The following is a 14,348-nucleotide window of genomic DNA, read 5'->3' on the forward strand; positions in this document are numbered from 1 at the left end:
AGAGTACAGCTCTGGAAGGGTTGTGGGGAGCGTACAGGACTTGAAGGAAGAAGAGCACAAAAGTGCAGCGGTGGAGCTCACAGGACATGGATAAAAGTGAACTATACAATTCATGCGTGGAGATGCGGGGGAGGGGCTGGGAGAAAATGAGGGAATAGAAGACACCGTATGAAAGAAAATGTACTTATTACCTGACTCATGTAAATGTAATCCCTCTGTACATCACCTCTATAATAACAAAAAATCAATCAACTAAAAAACAACAATTCTAGTTAGGCACCTGTGACTCATGCTTTTCATCCTACCGACTCAGGAGGCTGAGATCTCAGGATTGAGGTTCAAAGTCAGTTTAGACAGATAAGTCTATGAGACAGATCTCCAATTAACTAGCAAAAAACCACAAGTGGAGCTGGGCCTCAAGTGGTACAGCACCAGCCTTGAGCAGGGGGAAAAAAAGCTATTAAGGGCCAGTGCCCAGGACCTTAGTTCAAGTCCCAGTACTAGTACAAACAATAAAAAGAAGAAAAGAAAGGAAGAAACAATTCTATATCTTATTTCACCCAACATCAATATTTGCTTACCTTTCTGAAACCTTTTTTATAGACAACTGTAAGTTTCCTAATTACTCTACCAGTGCTGGTATTGAGCTATGGCAGACATGTCTTACTGTTGGCTCCCATGAACCTCCTTATATATGTTTATGAAGCTCTTTCCTAGCTGGATGTGAAGCTCACTGGCCAGAATGTATATAAGCCCAGAATTCAACCCCTAGAACTGTAAACAAAACAAAAATACCTTCTTCAGATTTTCTTTCCTTCTTTTTTCATTTGGTACCAGTCCTGGGGCTTGAACTCAGGGACTGAGTACTGTCCCTGAGCTTTTTTGCCCAAGGTTGGTGCTCTACCACTTGAGCAATTACAGCTCTACTTCTGGCTTTTCGGTGGTTAATTGAAGATAAGAGTCTCACTGACTTTCCAGATGGGTTGACTTCAAATTGTGATCCTTAGATTTCAGCTTCTGTAGCTAGGGCTTACAGGTAGGAGCCATGAGTATCCAGAGATGATAATTTTTGTTAATATCCTTTTGCTAACTTATCTACTGCTTTATTAGGCTTTCTTCTGATATAAAAGCTGCCAATATTTTGACTTTTTTTGGAGGGGGGTTGGTTTCGGGGCTTTAACTCTGGACCTGGGTACTGTCCCTCAGCTCTTTAGCTCAAGGCTAGCGCTCTACCACTTGAGCCACAGTGCCACTTCTGTTTTTCTGAGTGGTTTATTGGAGATAAGGGTCTCATGGACTTTTCCTGCCCAGGCTGGCTTTGAACCATGATGCTCAGTTCTCAGCCTCCTGGGTAGCTAGGATTACACAAGTGAGCCACCAGCACCTGGCTTAACTCTGAAGTTTTGAGTAGATTTAGATTTTTTTTTTCTTTGTAGTTTTCTATTGCTGAGAACTTAAAGGAATCTTTCTCTATCCAAATAGTCATGTTTAATTTATTTAAGATTTTTAATGCAGCATTTGCACTTTTAACAAAGCTAACAATTATCTGCAATTTGTTATCTGATAAGAATTAAAGTGCTACACTGATTTTTCCTCTCTGAACAGTAAACGAATTATACCAATACCATTCACTGCACAGTAAATCTCTCCCATCAGTGGGTTGACGTAAGAAAAAACATGATGTCTTCTTTTTCCAGTGCTGGGGATGGAACCAAGGACCTCAGGCGTACCAGGGCCAGCACTCTACCTGAGTTTATCCCAGCCCACAGCCGCTGCCCTACAGCTGTGAGGCACTTGATCCCAGCATTGTTCTTATATGGTTGCATGGGGTCAGTTACTGTCCACTTGACTCCCAGTCACCGAAACCATGAACTGGGACAGAGAAAAAGTTATCTTCCTGATGGGTTGAATTGAAACCCTTTTATATAACATAGATAATGAAAATAAAATAAACCCAAAATAGTACCAAAAAAAGTCAACTTCCTCAAGGATTCAAATAAAGGTAGTACAATTTTATTCAAATAAAAACAATCATCCACTGGGTGCCAGTGGCTCACGCCAGTCATCCTAGTTACTCAGGAGGCTGCGATCTGAGGATCTGGGTTCAAAGCCAGCTTAGGAAGGAAAGTCCGTGAGATTCTTATCTCCAATTAACCACCAGAAAACCAGAAGTGGTGTTGTGACTCAAGTGGTAGAGTGCTTGCCTTGAGCTGAAAAGCTGAGGGACAATATTCAGGCCCAGGGTTCAAGCCCCATGAACACCAAAAAAAACCCCAAAACAAAACCAAAAATGCAATCATCCCTGTTTCTGCTTGGGGAACTCTAGAGGTGGGCCCCAATGTAGTGAACCACAGCAAATTGTTTTTAGGAATGTAAGTATTCATTGGACAGGATGCCTGAGTAATATTAATAGACCATGAGCTTAGTCTAGCAAATCTATTAGCCTGGCCAGGTTCAATTTCATGCTGTAAAGCCGGGTAAAGAAGGTCAAAGCCAGCAAGTGTGAGGCCAGCTTGGGCTACATGGTGAGACCCTGTCTAAAGACCAAAAAAAAAAAAAAAAAAGGGACAAAAGGTAAAAGCTTTAAAAAGAAAAAAAAAAGAGTTAAACTCCATGAAAGCCTTAGCGCTCGAATCCCAATCCCATGGTTCTGTGCCCAACTCACCGAGTGTTCCTCAGAGTCAGATGTCTGAGAGGAGATGATGGGATTAAAGCTGGTTGGGGACAAGGGGCCCAGTTTTTTCCTCATGGCTCGGATCTGAAGCAGTGCCCGGAAGGCTGTGAAGAAGAAAACAGGCAATCAGGACATCCTGCTACAGGATTAAGGTGAACCTTGCTCCCTCCCTATAGCAATCAGGGTAATGCCATTCTTGGGTTCCCTGCCTTCCCTCCACCACCTAGGGCTTACGGAGCCGGCAGATGGGGCAGTTATTGGCCTGGTAGCGCAGGGTGTCCGCACAGGTGTTACACAAGCAGAGGTGGCGGCAGGGCAGGATCAAGGTGTCCCGGACATCCGAGAGACACACCACACACTCGGCACTGTTGTCGCTCACTTCATCCTCGGCCACCTGCCAGGGAGACAGTAATAATAGGCAATGACATAAAGCCTTGATGTCCTGTACTTTATTTACAAAGCAGCTAGTTGAAGAGCAGAGACAAGGACTAGGAACAAAACCTAGGCCAGTACTTTATGGTGCACAGTCTCGCTGCCTCTGAGAACAGCTCATCTGCAGGACAGAGGTGGGGGTTAGGGAGCTTGGAGGGGAGGGCAGCTCTGAGCTCAGCCTCAGAGGTCCAACTCTGGCATTCCTCTGATCATCTGAGCTGAAGGAACCTAGTAGCCCACACAGATCAGGGCAAATGGGGAGTGAACTCCATTTCCTCCTGGCAAATGGAGTTCAACAGAGCCTAGTACAGAAGAACAAGTCCTGAGTAGCCTACTTCATTTCCACAGACAGAAATCAGATGAGCTGAATGCTTTCCAACAGCTCTAGACCTGGCTCACCAGGCTCCTCAGCCCTAGCCCCACAGAGTATACAACAAAACTTTGAACCAAACTTGCCTTAGAATCCTGTGTGTTGTACTTGTTTTCTATTCCGTAGATCTCCTGAAGGAGGTAGCTGACCCCGTCTACCTGAAGGGCCAACAGAGAAGCTGAAGGAGACCGTAGAGGAGCCCCCACCAGCCGCCGCTGAGCTCAGGATGATGGGTTCACAGTGAAGAATCACATCTTAATTTACCCACTGAACATCTGGCAGGGAACATGACATTCCACAAACCAGATGGTTAAGACTTGTGTGGTGGCTCCCTTTTATGAATGGTTAGGAAAGGCATAAATCAGAAAGAGGACAGAAGAGTATGTATCAAAAGGGAAATAAATACAGCTGGTGCTGGTGGCTCACGCCTGCAATCTCAGGAGGCTGAGATCTGAGGATCATGGTTTGAAGCCATTCTGGGCAGGAAAGTCCATGAGACTCTTTTTTTTTTTTTTTGGGTCGGTCCTGGGGCTTGAACTCTGGGCCTGAGTGCTGTCCCTGCGCTCTTCAGTTCAAGGCAAGCACTCTACCGCTTGAGCCACAGTGACACTTCTGGTTTTCTAGTGGTTTATCAGAGATAAGAGTCTCATGGACTTTCCTGCCTGGGCTGGCTTTGAACCGTGATCCTCAGATCTCAGCCTCCTGAGTAGCTAGGAATACAGGCGTGAGCCACTGGCTCCCCGTTTCCATAAGACTCATCTCCAATTAACAACTAGAAAGCCAGAAGTGTGCTGTGGCTCAAAGTTGCAGAGTGCTAGCCTTGAGTGAAAAAGCTCAGGGACAGACCCCAGGCGGAGTTCAAGCCCCACAACCAACAGGGAAAAAAAGAAACACTATGTAAGAAAATTTCACTTCAGACATAATAAGGACAAAAGTATAGAGAAGAGAAAGAAGAAGAAATGTGCAGGGAGAAAGAGGCAGAGAGAAAAACATAGATGGCCAAGGAATCCAAGTGGAACATCCTTTGTCTAACATGTCTAACTCTTGGCCTGGTTACTTTTTTTGTTTTTCTTTTTCTTTGTCCTTTCTTTCTTTCTGTCTTTTTTTTTTTTTGGTTGGTTGTGGGGCCTGAACTCTGGACCTGGGCGCTGTCCCTCAGCTCTTCAGCTCAAGGCCAGCACTCTACCACTGGAGCCACAGTGCCACTTCCAGCTTTTTCTGCTTATGTGATGCTGAGGAATCGAACCCAGGATCTCATGCATGCGAGGCAAGCACTCTCCCACTGAGCCACCTTCCCAGCCCCTTTTTCTTGGTTCTTGTTTTGAGACAGGATCTCACTGTATAGCCTAGGCTAGCTTCAACTTCCCAAACTCCTTCCTCTACCTTTTGAGTACTTACGAGTCTGTATACCATGCCCGGCTTGTTTTTTTGGAGACATGTTGCCTATGCTGGTCTCAGACTTCTGAGTAGCAGGGACTATCTAATAGCACCACACACTTCAGCTGTCAACGTCGGATCCTAAGGTCATGTTGGTGCCAAAGCTGGCTCTCCCTTTATTTCCCTCCAGAAGTCTACTTCTCCTATTTCCTCATCTCTGCTTTCAGACACCCCATTATCTTGGAGTTGACAGCTTCCTCTCCAGTGGGATGGTTTATTACTAATGCAAATCCAACAAGAGGAAAATAGACTATTTCCTTCAAGCTATGCTTCCCTCTTGGCTAACTAAGCCTTCCCTGTAAGTACTCAAGGCTGGACTGCCTAGACAGCACCTTGGGCTCAGGAGCTATGGTCTCTCTGAGTGTGTGTGTGTGTGTGTGTGTGTGTGTGTGTGTGGCTTTTGTCGCTTAGCTTTCTTTCACTCAAGGCTGGCATTCTACCACTTGAGCCACAGCTTTGCTGTGACTTTTTTGCTAGTTAATTGAAAAGCCTCATGCACTACCCCACCCAGGCTAGCTTTAAACTGCAATCCTCAGATCTCAGCCTCCTGTATAGCTAGTAACAGGTATGAGCCATCTGGTACCTAGCCTCCCTGCTTTGTTCTAAAATTTGTTTCAACATAATAACTATGCGGAAAAGGACGTGACCTTATCAACTAATTTATACAAAAGTATTATTGGCTACTATTGGCCTCATTAACTGAGGGGCAAGTACCTAAAACAGAAGAATGTACTCATGTAGAATCGGACGCCTATCACTCATCTGAAGCAAGGCCTCTCTTGTGTCTCTCTTGTGTCAGCCCTGCCCTTCCCACCTGCTCCCACCTCCTCGTGGCGACTGTGATGATTCACCTCTCCACCAGGCTATAACCAGTGCCAGGGCAGCACTGCCCCTCACCCTCCACGGAGGATCCTCCCACCTATGGAGGAGGGCAAAGCAAAGTGTGGCTCATGGTGTGGGCTCAGCCTTCTAGCTGACATATTCAGACCTTGCTTGTTGTGCTGGAAGGGCCAAAGGTCTGCAAACCGAATTGTGGGAAAGGAATGGGGGAATAAATGAAGCCAAGGGCGCTAATATAGTCTCTGAATTGCACCCCGATACTTTAGACCTTTTGCTTGAAGTGTTTCTCACCCTGACATTTGAAATAAAAAAGTCTCCCAGTCTAATGCCAAGAGATAAATCTTGTCCTTTCATTTCTCGAGTCCTTGTGCAGATAGAGAGGCCTTAGCACTAGCAATTCCCCAGCCTTAGAGACCCACCGTCAGCGTTCCTTCCAGGCCACCCAAGTGGTTTCTAGCACACAAAAGTGCTCCTTTTTACTTTTTTCCCTTGATTACACAAAAGAAAGAAGAGAGGGAAAAAGAATATTTAGCAAAAGAGTTAGAGAGAGAGAAAGAAAGAGATCCAGTAGCCCCTGGCCCTCAGATACTTACCACCTGCTTCTGTTTGAGGGGCTTGACACAGAAAGTCCCATCTGTGTGCTGGAATGAAAATACGATGGTTACAACCAAAGCAGAAAGCTTACCGCACCTCACACCTGTGGCTGTTCTATAGCGTTACATGTTCTTGGGCCTACACAAAATGGAATTGCAAAATCTAATGACTATGAAGGTCTTGCAGTGATCACATCTAACTGGTAATTTTAGGATGAGGCTGAGGCTAGGCTTGAGGGGTCAAAGGTCATGCAGCATTGAAAATTTGTCAGAGCCAGCTGCATTCTAACACCTGTTTAATACCTCCCCAAGCCTAACTATTCTGAGCTCAGGCGAGCCTGAAAACAGGGAAAGAAAGTGTTAAATGTTGGCCAGGCGCTGGTGGTTCACACCTGTAATCCTAGCTACTCAGGAGGCTAAGATCTGAGGATCACAGTTCAAAGCCAGCTCAAGCAGAAAAATCCATGAGATTTTCTTTTTTTTTTTTTTGGGTCCAGTCGTGGGGCCTGAACTCTGGGCCTGGGCACTGTCTCTCAGCTCTTCAGCTCAAGGCTAGCACTCTACCACTTGAGCCACAGCACCACTTCTGGCTTTTTTTTTTCCTGCTTATGTGGTGCTGAGGAATTGAACCCAGGGCCTCATGCATGCAAGGCAAGCGCTCTACCACTGAGCCACCTTCCCAGCCCCCACACAATTTTCTTATCTCCAGTAAACTATTCAGAAAAAGCCAGAAGTAGCGCTGTGGCTCAACTGGTAGAGTGCTAGCTATGAGCACAAAGAGGCTCAGGGACAGTGCCCAGGCCCAGAGTTCAAGCCCAAGGACCAGAAAAAACAAAAAACAAAAAACAAAAGCTTAGGGGCAGTACCTGAGTTCAAGCCCCACAACCGACAAACAAACAAACAAACAAAAAGAAAGTGTTAAATGTAAATGGGTGAGAATGTTGAAAGGTGACATGGACCAAAATATACGGCATCCATTAACTGTTTTGTGAAATGGCAATTCCTTTGCATAACTACTTGAAGATAATTTTACAAAATTAAAAAAAGAAAGCATTAAATATATGTTGAAGTGATAATTTACCTTTTCAAACGTACCCAGCAATACATGGCAATGGCCGAAATATTCTGAAAGAAACAGGCACACAGGTAAAGAAGGCCAACTGCACCTCTGATGCCCACCTTCCACTTCCCACAGTCTGTAGAGCCACGGTACTGGAAATGGAGCTGTGGCTCAAGTGGCAGAGCACCAGAACTGAATGATAAAGCTAAGGAAGAGTGAGAGGACCTGAGTTCAAGCCCCAGTACTGGCATATTCCCACACACACACAAAGCCACGGTGCTGGGCTATCTCCAGCTGGGGCCTGTTGTAGGCCCAGCACTTCCCCGTTGTAGCCCAAGGAGCTGGACTCAGATAGGACGGGCTAAGACCCCCCTAGAGAAGGTGTGTTATTCTGGCCACAGCTTCTGCAGGACTGTGCCCCATCAGGGCAGCACACACCCAAAGGAAGACGGAGACACCCCTACCGTCGCCTTCATCCACCACAGCGTGCACCACCAGAGGGTAAACCTCTCGGTCCAGATCAAAGCTGAGCTGCAGGGGGGAAGAGAACAAAACAGGACACAACACATGTAGATGGCTGAAACACCCACCAAAAATGAAGGCACTGGCAGGAAATGTTACCCGCGTCTATTGTGCCATATTCATCAACCTCCCCAAGACTGTTGAACTGAAGGCCCCCAGTTAAAGCCTCTAACCTTCAGTTCCTCTTCTCAGAGAGGCCTAGGTAACGAGGCTACATCGGCATGGGAGGAACAAGGACAGGTGTTTCCTTTAGGGGAATGAAGAAGTCACTGGGTATAAAGGTGAACATGGTCCTAAGTGTCCAGGCAGAGCCTCTGCTGCTGGCCTGGGTTCCAGGAAGCTCCTGGGTGCTGGCCATCTCCAGCAAAGGCCACTCACCTCCTCTTCGGCCCACTCCGAGGGGTCCACGGTGTGAGAGGGCAGGCAGAACTGCTGGCACACCCCTCGCTTGTAGTGCACAGTCTCCGATTGCAGGCTGTTGTCTTTTGGAATGTAGCTGTACATCAAGTGGGAAGCAGAACTAAAGTTAGAATCTAAACCAGACAGTCCGACAGTCCCCTCAATCTCATGTCTGTTTCTCAATTCCAACAGGCTCAAGCACAGGAAAAAATAAAAATAAAAGGCCTACAGATAGGTAGCTAAGTAGTTTTGTTGTTGTTGTTTTCCTTTTTGTTTTAAAGTATTGGGGTTTGATGTCATGACTTGTGCTTGCTGCACTCAACTGCTGAGCCATGAGTCCAGCCCTTTGTTTTTGGTCAGTCCTAGGGCTTGATCAAACTCTGGGCCTGGGTGCTGTCACTCAGCTCTTCAGCTCAAGACTAGCACTCTACCACTTGAGCCACAGCGCCACTTCCTGTTTTCTGGTGGTCAATTAGAGATAAGAATCTCACACTTTCCTGTCCCAGCTGGCTTTGAACCGCTGGCTTTGAACTACTCAGCCTCCTGAGTAGCTAGGATTACAGGCGTGAGCCACCAGTGCCAGGCTTTCTAGCCCCGCCCCCCCTTTTTTTGTTGGTTGTGTGACCTGAACTCTGGGCCCGGGCACTGTCCCTCAGCATTTCAGCTCAAGACTAGCGCTCTATCACTTAAGCCACAGCACCACTTGAGGCTTTTTTCTAGTTATGTGGTGCTGAGGAATCAAACCCAGGGCCTCATGCATGCAATGCAAGCACTGAGCCACCTTCCCAGACCCTCCAGCCCTTTTCTGTGAGGGCTATTTTTGGGGGTGGAGGGTGGGGGGCAGTGGGGAGACTTAATCTCTGGGCCTGGGTGCTGAGCCTGAACTCTTCAGCTCAAGGCGAGTGCTCTACAACTTGAGCCACAGTGCCACTTCTGGTTTTCTGGTAGTTATGAGTCTCAGGATTTTCCTGCCAAGGTTGGCTTTGAACCATGATCCTCAGATCTCAACCTCTTGAGTAGCTACTACGATTATAGGCATAAGCCACCAGCACCTGGCTTGTGCTAGCTACTTTCAAGAGGATCTTGATTCCTGCCCAGTGTATGCCTGGACTATGATAATCTGCCAGTTTTAGGCTCCCAGTCAAAGCTGAGATGACAGGCATACAACATCAGGCCCGTGGAAATGGGGTCTTGTGAACTCTTTTCTGCCTAGGATAGTCTGGAACCAGGTTCCACCCAATCTCAGTCTCCCACAGAATTCAGGATGATAGGCATGTACCACCATGCCCAGCTGCCTGTTGAGGGCTCTCTCAGACTTTCCTGCCTAAGCAGGCCTTGAACCACAATCTTCCCATTCTCAGCCTCCCAAGTAACTAGGGTTATAGGTATAAGCCATGGGTAACCAACTGCTAAACAGGTTTTTAACAGCATCTAAGGTCACTGTCCACCAAAGACACAAATGAAAGCAAAAAAGTTAACGTTTTTGGAAAAGAAAGTATACATTCAAGAATGAGATCTCACTTGATTAGAAAAACGTTTCCCAAGCTGGGGGCCGGTGGCTCACGCCTGTAATCCTACTACTCAGGAGGCTGAGATCTGAGGATCATGGTTCAAAGCCAGCAGGGGCAGGAAAGTCTGTGAGATTTTTATCTCCAATTGACCACCAGGAAACTGGAAGTGGTGCTGTGGCTCAAGTGGTAGAGCACTAGCTTTGAGCTGAAAAGCTCAGGGACAGTGCCCAGGCCCAGAGTTCAAGCCCCATGAACAACAGAAAAAAAGAAAAAAAAAGCTTCCCTCAAAGGGTAAGTAGCTCGGCCTGGCCCCTCCTATCTGGGAAGGAAGTATAGTCTCTGTTCTTACCTGGCGATACCATTTTGGAACTCCTCAGTGGCTTGATAGTAGATGGTGATGGCCACCCGAGCATCTGTGTCAAAGGTAAACTCGACGTTGTAGTGGACCTTAGCTTTACCAGTCTCTTCTCCCGGGCTTTTGATTTCCTCAGCGCATCTAGAAAACCAGAAAAGACTCAGCATTCTGGGGCAGCACACCAGAACTAAGACTTACCTTGTTTTTTAAAACAACACGTGGGGTTCTCTCTGTGGTCATTAACATATATGTACATCTTTATTATGAAAGATCACAGGGACAGTTGCTGGTGACTCATGTCTGTAACCCTAGCCACTCAGGAGGTTAAGATCTCAGGATGGTAGTTCGAAGTCAGCCAGGGCAGAAAAGTCCCAGTGAGACTTCTTATGTCCAATTAACCACTTAAAAAACCAGAAGTGCAGCTGTGGCTCAAAGTGGTAGAACACTAGCCTTGAGCAAAAGAGCTCAGGGACAGTACCCAGCCTCTGAGTTCAAGTGTTATTATGTTATTAGTTACACCTATGCTAGATTATTTTTTAAGTACTAGGGTTTGAATTTGGGGCTTTATGCTTGCTTAGGTCCCTTTGAGCCATATCTTCAACTCTTTTTCACAAAGAGTTCATTTTGTCTGAGGTTAATCTCAGATTGTGACCCTTCTACCTATGTTTTAGCTAATAGCTTGATTTATAGACATACTCCTACCACTACCCAGCTTCTTGGTTGAGATGGAACCTTGCTTTTTTTTTTTTCTTTTTTGTCCAGGCTGGCCTCAAATTGTGATCCTCCTGATTTCCATCTCCTGATATGGCTGGGATTATAGGCAAGAACACTGCATCCAGCCTGGATTAATTTTTTTATTTAATCAAGGTTATTAGTCACATAGTTTAAATAGTTTCCAACATACTTGTTAAAACACACACACACACACACACACACACACACAAAACAAAACAGCAGGCCTTCTTCTTTCCCTTTCTACTTCTTCAGAGGAGATCTGTTCTGGCTGAGCATTTCGCATTTAACCACGTTTCTAAACAGCATGCCAGGTTCAATGGTTCTTGATTTTCAGTTTTCGGCATTATCTATTGGCTGCCTCATGTAGAAATGAGGTCTTGGTCTCTACCTTCATGTGTGCCATGGAGGAGCTCCGCCATCCCCATCCCCACAATATAGGGCTCTCGCAATAAACCAGCAATCACTTCAGCGTCTGCACGTCCTTCAGGTTAGCCAGAGTCACCTGATACTGTCCTGAACTTGGTGCTCATCTTGTCCCTTTCAGTTGCTGGTCTCTTACACACTACCCTAATTCCAACCCAAACTCTCTGTAGGACCCTGAGATTTTTTTTTTTTTTTGCTCAAAGCTAATGCTCTAACACTTTGAACCACATCTCCACTTTTGGTTTTCTAGTGGTAAAGTGGAGCTAAGAGCCTCATTGACTTTCCTGCCCAAGCTGGCTTTGAACCAAAATCCTCAGATCTCAGCTTCCTGAGTAGCTAGGACTACTAACATGGGTCACCAGTGGCTGGTTTTCTTCTTTTTTTTTGGCATAGGTTCTCACTGCATAGACCAGGCTGGTCTCTAACCCTCTATCTTCCAATCTGCCTCCCAAGTCCTGAGATTGTAGCTGTGAGCCATCATGCCTTGTCAGCTCATCATCTTGGCGTCCTCTTGGCTCTTGTCTGAATGTGGGCACAGCAACTACCCTACACTCTCTCACAATCGTTCTGAGCCCCCTTTGCCTCCATCCCATAAGCACTCATGATCCCTGCCCCTCCTAGCTTCTCAGAGCTGGGGCATGGCTCAAGGAGTAGAGTGACTACACCTAGCGAGTGCAAGCTCCCGAGTTCAAGCCCCAGTACTTCTTCTCAAAAAAGCAAGGTGTGACCGGGCACCAGTGGCTCATCCCTGTAATCCTAGCTACTTCGGAGGCTGAGATCTGAGGACTGTTGTTCAAAGCCAGCCCAGGTAGGAAAGGCCACGAGACTCTTTATCTCCAATTAACCACCAGAAACCTGGAAGTAGCCCTAGGTCTCAAAGTGATAGAGTGTTAGCCTTGAGCAAAGAGCTCAGGGCCAGGCTCATGACTAACCAAAAAATTTAAAAAAAATAAAAATTAAAAAAAAAAAAAAAAAATATATATATATATATATATATATATATATATATATAAGCAGTAAAGCTGGGCACCAGTGGCTGACACCTGTAATTCTAGCTACTTACAAGACTGAAGATAATGATTCAAAGCCAGCCCAGGCAGACAAATCTGTGAGACTCTTATCTCTAATTAACTAGCAAAAAGCTAGACGCGAGCTGGGCGCTATTAGCTCATGAATATAATCCTAGCCACTCAGGGAGCTGAGATCCGAGGATCAAGGTTCAAAGCCAGCCCAGGCAGAACAGAAAAGTCCCCATGAGACTCCAATTAACCCCTCAAAAAAAACCCTTGAATTTGAGTTGCGGCTCAAAGCAATAGAGTGCTAGCCTTGAGCAAAGGAACTCAAGGACAGTGCCTAGGCCCTGAGTTCAAGCCCTACAACCAAGAACAACAATAAAAAGCCAGAAGTAGACATGTGACCCAGGCTGAGTTCAAGCCCCAGTGCCTGCATAAATAAATGGTAACATAAGGATCTTATATTTCAAATTCGAACAGCTCATTATTATAATGAAATATATAATATAATGGGGTGTCTACAAAATTCCTCTTTTCCCTCAAAGCAGGAATAGTATTTATCAGCTCTAGGCAAGTGAAAGGCCTTCCTTCCCTCCCAAGCCAGTTCAGAGGCCTCATTTGTGCAGATACAGGGCTCCAGCAGGGACCTACCAGCTGGCATTAAGGCCTAAGGCAGAGGCTCTAGGTCGGGCTGAGGAGTCTCATGAGAAGTCCACTATCCCAAAAGGAGGGCAGCTGGGAATAGGCCCTAGGGCACTTACTTGACAAGTCGTAGTGTGTCCTTTCGGATGTTGATCAAGCTTCTCAGAGTCTTCACTGGTTCTTGGGGAGGTGGGGCAGCATAAGGAAACTGCCAGAAACAAAATGAGAGAAGAATGTTCACAAAGACGGTCACTGTGCCTCTCAGAACACCGCTGTATGGCTGAAGGAAGATCAGCCTTGTTAGGTGAGGCAGGAAAAGCTACTTTCTGTACAGGCCAGGAGACAGAGAGGATGTGCTCAAGGTCACAGCGAGTAGGAGAATGGGGATTTGATTTGCTGTCAATAGATTGAGATTTATTTGCTTTTGTTTTTGTTTTTGCTTTAACTCACATCCCTGAGCTCTTTTGCTCAAGGCTAGCATGTTACCACTTTGAGCCACAGCTCCACTTCTGGTTTCCTGATGATTCACTGGAGATCAGAGTCTCTTGGAGGGCTGGGAATGTGGCTTAGTGGTTCAGTGCTATATGTGGTATAGTGCTTGCCTAGCATGCATGAAGCCCTGTGTTCAATTCCTCAGTACCACATAAACAGAAAAGGCCAGAAGTGGCACTGTGGCTCAAGTGGTAGAGTGCTAGGCTTGAACAAAAGAAACTCAAGGGTAGTGCCTCCGGCCCTGAGTTCAAGCAAGCTTCAGGACTGGCAAAAAAAAAAGTCTCTCTTGCTCAGGCTGGGCACCAGAAAACTGGAAGTAGCCCTAGGTCTCTAAGTGATAGAGTGCTAGCCTTGAGCAAAGAGTTCAGCAACAGGCCCAGGTCCCACGTTCAAGCCTCATGACTAACCAAAAAAAAAAATCTCAGATCTCAGTGTCCTGAGTACTCAGGATCATAGGCGTGAGCTACCAGTGGCAGGCTGTTTTATTTTGTTTTTGCTTGTCCTGGGGCCTGAACTTAGGGCCTGGACATTGTCCCTTGGCTTCTTTGATCAAGCTCTACCACTTGAGCCACAATTTTACTTCTGGCTTTTTTGGTACTTACTTGGAGATTAAAAGTCTCACAGACTTTCCTGCCTGGACTGGCTTTGAACCACAGTCCTCAGATCTCAGCCTCTTGAGTAGCTACGATTACAGGGGTGAGTGACAGGGCATCTGTTCTTTATTTTTGTTTTTATTTGTTTGTTTTTTCCCCCTCATTCCATGAAGCTTAAACATTGGTTTAAAACACAGAGAATTAATTTAAAAAAAACAAGAGGCAAGCCTGTAAGCTCTTCTTCCAGTGGCATGGTG

General features: G+C 46.1%; 1 protein-coding gene across 3 annotated transcripts in view; it reads right to left on the reverse strand.

Moving 5' to 3' along the window:
* Positions 1–14,348, reverse strand: part of Rnf157 (ring finger protein 157) — a 67,359-nt gene that overhangs the window by 18,345 nt on the left and 34,666 nt on the right. For all 3 annotated transcript variants that reach the window (XM_042702590.1, XM_042702591.1, XM_042702592.1), the window contains exons 3-11: positions 13,126–13,214; positions 10,188–10,334; positions 8,307–8,424; positions 7,871–7,937; positions 7,428–7,471; positions 6,347–6,394; positions 3,563–3,634; positions 2,909–3,068; positions 2,666–2,778 (exon numbers count right to left, since the gene is read on the reverse strand). In XM_042702590.1, coding sequence (XP_042558524.1) covers positions 2,666–2,778; positions 2,909–3,068; positions 3,563–3,634; positions 6,347–6,394; positions 7,428–7,471; positions 7,871–7,937; positions 8,307–8,424; positions 10,188–10,334; positions 13,126–13,214 — 858 coding nt within the window. The remainder of the gene's footprint in view (positions 1–2,665; positions 2,779–2,908; positions 3,069–3,562; positions 3,635–6,346; positions 6,395–7,427; positions 7,472–7,870; positions 7,938–8,306; positions 8,425–10,187; positions 10,335–13,125; positions 13,215–14,348) is intronic.

This window comes from Dipodomys spectabilis, unplaced genomic scaffold (assembly GCF_019054845.1).
Source record: "Dipodomys spectabilis isolate Male_0828 unplaced genomic scaffold, ASM1905484v1 ptg000329l, whole genome shotgun sequence".
Classification (NCBI taxonomy): domain Eukaryota; kingdom Metazoa; phylum Chordata; class Mammalia; order Rodentia; family Heteromyidae; genus Dipodomys; species Dipodomys spectabilis.